Genomic DNA, 6,454 nt, shown 5'->3' on the forward strand with positions numbered 1-6,454 from the left:
AGACAGAAACACCCAGAGACTGAGACAGAGAAACACATACAAACACACACGCACAGACAAACACAGAGACTAAGACAGATGCACAGAGACAGGGACACACAGAAACAGAGACATACAGAGGGTGAGTGCAGCTAAGTTTAGTTGTGTCACATTACAAACCCTTCTATCAGCTCTCCTCCTCTCGTGGCACTGTCAGTTCTGCTATACTGCTCCTTATCCCACTCTGTGAAATGTAATGATAAAGGCCTGATCTCCTGGTGTAACCTGCTATGTGGTGCCCCAGAGGCTTCAGTCACCACAGAGATACTGCATCTTAGCCGAGGTGTGGTATTCCATTCCGGGTACGGAGGTGGTCATCCACCGGTATGCACACAAATTCACACAACACTCACTTTAGCAGCTCTTCCATTGGGACTGGGTTAGGGTAGGTGCTGGGGGTGGCTATCGCTGGGTATGGGACCTCCTGCCCACCTGGCCAGCCACCCGGGGGTGGAGCATAGTTAGGGGGAAGCAGCCTGTGACAGCAGGGCAGAACAGACAGACAGAGACACGCAAACAGACAGGACGGAAGAGGACACAGTGGAGTCCAAAAGACCCGCGGTCTGGAGCTGGGGCAGCGCGACCTGCTATAAGGAAGAAAGGTGTTCTAGGGCTCACGGGGAGTGCGTCAGGCATCCGTGACCCGTTCCACTGACAAAGCATCGGGGTGGAGGGATGACGAGCAGGAAGAACACACAGAAGGGTGCACCGGCATTGACCTTTGAACTATCCGGGATCGGCTGGAGCACATAACAGCAAAGCTCAGTAGTCCAGAGGAGGTCACGTATCATCTATGCGAACCAGGACCGGATACCTCAGTGAGTAAAAGAACGTTGACTGCAACCCTAAGTCGTCCTATCATTCCTGCACTCCCAACCTCATACCCCTGCACGGCAGAGACTACCGCTCTCATCATCCCTGGGGATCCCGGCTCTGCCTGTTGCTGTATCAAACGAGCAGGGCCATCATCTTTCCCAGCGGACACCTCTCGCAGCGGCGGCTCATAATTGGCTGCATACCACAGGTGGCGTCACGAATAAACTCTACTCTCACCTGTAAATATTCCCCTCCATCTTTATCGACACCGTCGGGGTCACGGAGCCGGGCCTAACCGCTGTAACATGCCTCCCTACACCAGCCCGGTGACGAGTAACCCATAACGCATGTCAGCTACATGAGTCATTGTGGGGGATGGGACAGCGCTGTACTATTTGTAATGTGACACAGATAAACTCAGCTGAGCTGCCCCTTCAAACACAATGACTCTTGCAGTAAGACCAGAAGTGTATCATTGTCTCGCTCCCGGTCTGACCTCTGCTTGCAGACCCTGAGTACTGTTCTGAGCACACACTTCAGCCTGATCCCGTCAACCTGCACCAGTCTCCGCTCCTGGTCTTCAGCCTTATCCCTGTGACCTGCACCAGTCTCCGCTCCTGGTCTTCAGCCTTATCCCTGTGACCTGCACCACTCTTCAGTTCTGGACTTCTACCTGATCCCATTAACCTGCACCAGTCTCTGCTCCTGGTCTTCAGCCTTATCCCTGTGACCTGCACCAGTCTTCAGTTCTGGACTTCTACCTGATCCCATTAACCTGTACCTGGTTTAGATCGGATCCTGTGTCTATAAGAATCTATCGAGTGACTCTTGCTGATCCCGGCTTCCGTGCATCTAGGCCCTCTGCGGTTACGCCCGACAGTCCATGTATAGGGGTTCACTCGAGGCAGCGTCGCAGGGGAGTCCGGTGCACGGTCCAGTGGGTCCACTCCCAGGGCTATCCTTACTATCATTACATCACAGGATGAGAAATCTCAGCTACACTATGGTGGGGCATGGTCTTCGTTCCTTTGAGTGTTACAACCTGCTTATGATTAGTCATCATCATGTGGGAAGAAGTTCATGACCCCAGTGAAAACTTTGATAACACCAACTTAAAAGTTAACTCATTGGGTGCCAAAAACATCATGTGTCCAGTTCAACATGAAAGATTTTGTAAAAGATGCTCTGTAGAAGGTACAGTATAATGTAAACAGTCTATAATATAATATAAACCTGTCATCTATCCTATATATGATATGTGAATTATTTTACTTCATTGGGACCAGATCTGCATGAAAGTTCAAAATTATGTAATGACTCGCATCGAACTTCAGCAGAATGGTCGCAAACATGACAATACAAAACCCTACACAAAGGTGATCTGGAGATGAATGGCGTATTTTGTGTTCCCATTCAACAAACACCAAAAGCATCCTCCTGGATCCAGCACCATCCTGGGCCGACTAACATCATATTCCTCAACTACAAGCATCCACAATAGCATTAATTTCCTTTCAGGTTTGATTTAACTTTTTGGAAGATAAGTACCGGGGAGTACAAGGCGCATAGACACTTCCAGGACAAAGATGATCTAAAGTGCTGAGCTTAGAGCCATGGCAGACTGGTATGGCTCTCTGAATAATATGGCACTAAGAAAAAAAGTCTACCTTCTATACCCTCCTGAAGGCTACCAGGACATGGATTATCAGAAGTCCAACACAATAAGGATAGGGATAGATGGAGCTACAGGTAAGGATAGCTGGTGCTAGGGATAGGGATAGATAGTGCTAGGGATAGATGGTGCTAGGGGTAGGGATAGATGGTGCTAGGGATAGATGGTGCTAGGGGTAGGGATAGATGGTGCTAGGGATAGATGGTGCTAGGGGTAGGGATAGATGGTGCTAGGGATAGATGGTGCTAGGGGTAGGGATAGATGGTGCTAGGGGTAGGGATAGATGGTGCTAGGGGAAGGGATAGATGGTGTTAGAGGTAAGGATAGCATGTGCTGTGGGTAGGGGTAGGTGGTACTAGGTAGGAATAAATGGTGCTTCGGGTAGAGATAGATGGTGCTAGGGGTAGGGATAGGTGGTACTAGGTAGGGATAGATGGTGCTTGGGATAGGGATAGATGGTGCTAGGGTAGGGATAGGTGGTACTAGGTAGGGATAGATGGTGCTTGGGATAGGGATAGATGGTGCTAGGGTAGGGATAGGTGGTACTAGGTAGGGATAAATGGTGCTTGGGATAGGGATAGATGGTGCTAGGGTTAGGGATAGGTGGTACTAGGTAGGGATAGATGGTGCTAGGGGTAGGGATAGATGGTGTTAGGAGTAGGGATAGATGGTGCTAGGGGTAGGGATAAATGTTGGTGCTAGGGGTAGGGATAGATGGTATTAGAGGTAAGGATAGCTTGTGCTGGGGTTAGGGATAGGTGGTACTAGGTAGGGATAGATGGTGCTTGGGGTAGGGATAGGTGGTAGTAGGTAGGGATAGATGGTGCTTGGGGTAGAAATAGATGGTGCTAGGGATAGGGATAGGTGGTACTAGGTAGGGATAGATGGTGCTAGGGGTAGGGATAGATGGTGCTAGGGGTAGTGATAGATGGTGGTGCTAGAGGTAGGGATAGATAGTACTAGGTAAGGATAGAGGGTGCTAGGGGTAGGGATAAATAGTGGTAGGGATAGATGGTGCTACGGGTAGGTGTAGATGGTGCTAGGGGTAGGTGTAGATGGTGCTAGTGGTAGAGATAGATGGTGCTTAGGGGTAGGGATAGATGGTGCTAGGGGTAAGGATAGGTGGTGTTAGGGGTAGGTGTAGATGGTGCTAGGGGTAGAGATAGATGGTGCTAGTGGTAGAGATAGATGGTGCTAGGGGTAGGGATAAATGGTGCTAGAGGAAGGGATAAATGGTGCTAGGGGTAGGGATAAATGGTGCTAGGGGTAGGGATAAATGGTGCTAGGGGTAGGTGTAGATGGTGCTAGGGGTAGAGATAGATGGTGCTAGTGGTAGGAATAGATGGGGCTACGGTCCTAACAAAGGCCCCCAGATCTATTTGCCATCGGTACCTGCCTATTAAAATTGTATTATTCATTAGAGGAACAATTTGCAACTCTTTACGAGAGAGAAACCAGAGATCGGAATTATGTCCTGAAGCTACTACAGTTGGCTCAATGCCTAGATCCCGTGACAAGCATTCATATAAGGCAAAATTGCAATAAACTTTACTGTCTTAGGATTCGAATTCATATAAGTATATAAATATTATTAGACTCACCCTGCTCGGCTTTAGTTTCCCCCATCTCAGCTTCTCCTGAAATAGATAAGAGCAGGTTTAACACCACAGCAAGGTCCGAAGAAACGATAGAACAGATATATCTATTCCAAATGCATAATAGTTTTAGAACTGGAAAAGTATAAAAAACAATATAAACAGAATCTGCTGGATCAAAAATCCCCAAACAAACATTCTTATAGAAATGTCAGATGAACGCACCTTAGTATTCTGCACAGTTCGTCTGTCGGAGCAGAAGGGTGCAACATATCAGGTTTATTTTTGTATTCCCAAAAAAAGGAAGGAGGAGGGGAAAGATAACCAAAATAAAGTGAAAGTGCAATATCATGCCAAGGTTTGGATACTTTCATTTTTACTTTTGACTTGCCTTTAAAAAACATACAGTACTTAAAGCGAGTTTCCCTTACTTTAAAAGTTAATGTGCATGGGCCCATGGAGGGGAATTAAAAACAAAAATGGTACCAAGGACCTTTCACAAGCTTTAGTATTTTTAGCATTTTGGAATAGAAGCTGCGGAGCTGAATAAAACTTTTTATTTTTTAATTTCTTACTTCCATTACGGAGATATTAGTTTGATAGGACAGGTTTTTTTACACCCACTATCATCCGAGCCGTTGGGTATGGGTGTACTATTATAAACTTAGTGCTTAGCATATATATATACAGTGTATATATATATATATATATATATATATATATATATATATATATATATATATATACTGTATATATATATATATATATATATATATATATATATATATATATATATATATATATATATATATATATATATATATATATATACAGTGCCTACAAGTAGTATTCAACCCCCTGCAGATTTAGCAGGTTTGATAAGATGCAAATAAGTTATGCATAAATCTTACAAACCAACAGGTTATGTTGCTCAGTTAAATTTTAATAAATTTTCAACATAAAAGTGTGGGTCAATTATTATTCAACCCCTAGGTTTAATATTTTGTGGAATAACCCTTGTTTGCAATTACAGCTAATAATCGTCTTTTATAAGACCTGATCAGGCCGGCACAGGTCTCTGGAGTTATCTTGGCCCACTCCTCCATGCAGATCTTCTCCAAGTTATCTAGGTTCTTTGGGTGTCTCATGTGGACTTTAATCTTGAGCTCCTTCCACAAGTTTTTAATTGGGTTAAGGTCAGGAGACTGACTAGGCCACTGCAACACCTTGATTTTTTCCCTCTTGAACCAGGCCTTGGTTTTCTTGGCTGTGTGCTTTGGGTCGTTGTCTTGTTGGAAGATGAAATGACGACCCATCTTAAGATCCTTGATGGAGGATTGGAGGTTCTTGGCCAAAATCTCCAGGTAGGCCGTGCTATCCATCTTCCCATGGATGCGGACCAGACGGCCAGGCCCCTTGGCTGAGAAACAGCCCCACAGCATGATGCTGCCACCACCATGCTTGACTGTAGGGATGGTATTCTTGGGGTCGTATACAGTGCCATCCAGTCTCCAAACGTCATGTGTGTGGTTGGCACCAAAGATCTCGATCTTGGTCTCATCAGACCAGAGAACCTTGAACCAGTCTGTCTCAGAGTCCTCCAAGTGATCATGAGCAAACTGTAGACGAGCCTTGACATGACGCTTTGAAAGTAAAGGTACCTTACGGGCTCGTCTGGAACGGAGACCATTGCGGTGGAGTACGTTACTTATGGTATTGACTGAAACCAATGTCCCCACTGCCATGAGATCTTCCCGGAGCTCCTTCCTTGTTGTCCTTGGGTTAGCCTTGACTCTTCGGACAAGCCTGGCCTCAGCACGGGTGGAAAATTTCAAAGGCTGTCCAGGCCGTGGAAGGCTAACAGTAGTTCCATAAGCCTTCCACTTCCGGATGATGCTCCCAACAGTGGAGACAGGTAGGCCAAACTCCTTGGAAAGGGTTTTGTACCCCTTGCCAGCCTTGTGACCCTCCACGATCTTGTCTCTGATGGCCTTGGAATGCTCCTTTGTCTTTCCCATGTTGACCATGTATGAGTGCTGTTCACAAGTTTGGGGAGGGTCTTAATTAGTCAGAAAAGGCTGGAAAAAGAGATAATTTATCCAAACATGTGAAGCTCGTTGTTCTTTGTGCCTGAAATACTTCTTAATACTTTAGGGGAACCAAACAGAATTCTGGTGGTTTGAGGGGTTGAATAATAAATGACCCTCTGAATAAACTTTTCACAATTTAAAAAAAAAAATAAAAAAAGAAATAACATTCTTTTTTGCTGCAGTGCATTTCACACTTCCAGGCTGATCTACAGTCCAAATGTCACAATGCAAAGTTAATTCCG

General features: G+C 45.6%; 1 protein-coding gene across 1 annotated transcript in view; it reads right to left on the reverse strand.

Moving 5' to 3' along the window:
* The window catches only part of LOC142255032 (transmembrane protein 272-like), a 25,303-nt gene extending 20,893 nt beyond the window's left edge, over positions 1-4,410 (reverse strand). Inside the window, exons 1-2 of the mRNA XM_075326465.1 lie at positions 4,348-4,410; positions 4,129-4,164 (exon numbers count right to left, since the gene is read on the reverse strand). Of these exons, the coding sequence (XP_075182580.1) occupies positions 4,129-4,153 (25 nt within the window). The 5' untranslated portion in view covers positions 4,154-4,164; positions 4,348-4,410. The remainder of the gene's footprint in view (positions 1-4,128; positions 4,165-4,347) is intronic.
* Between the last annotated feature and the right edge of the window lie 2,044 nt (positions 4,411-6,454).

Source organism: Anomaloglossus baeobatrachus, chromosome 10 (genome assembly GCF_048569485.1).
Source record: "Anomaloglossus baeobatrachus isolate aAnoBae1 chromosome 10, aAnoBae1.hap1, whole genome shotgun sequence".
NCBI classification, from domain to species: Eukaryota; Metazoa; Chordata; class Amphibia; order Anura; family Aromobatidae; genus Anomaloglossus; species Anomaloglossus baeobatrachus.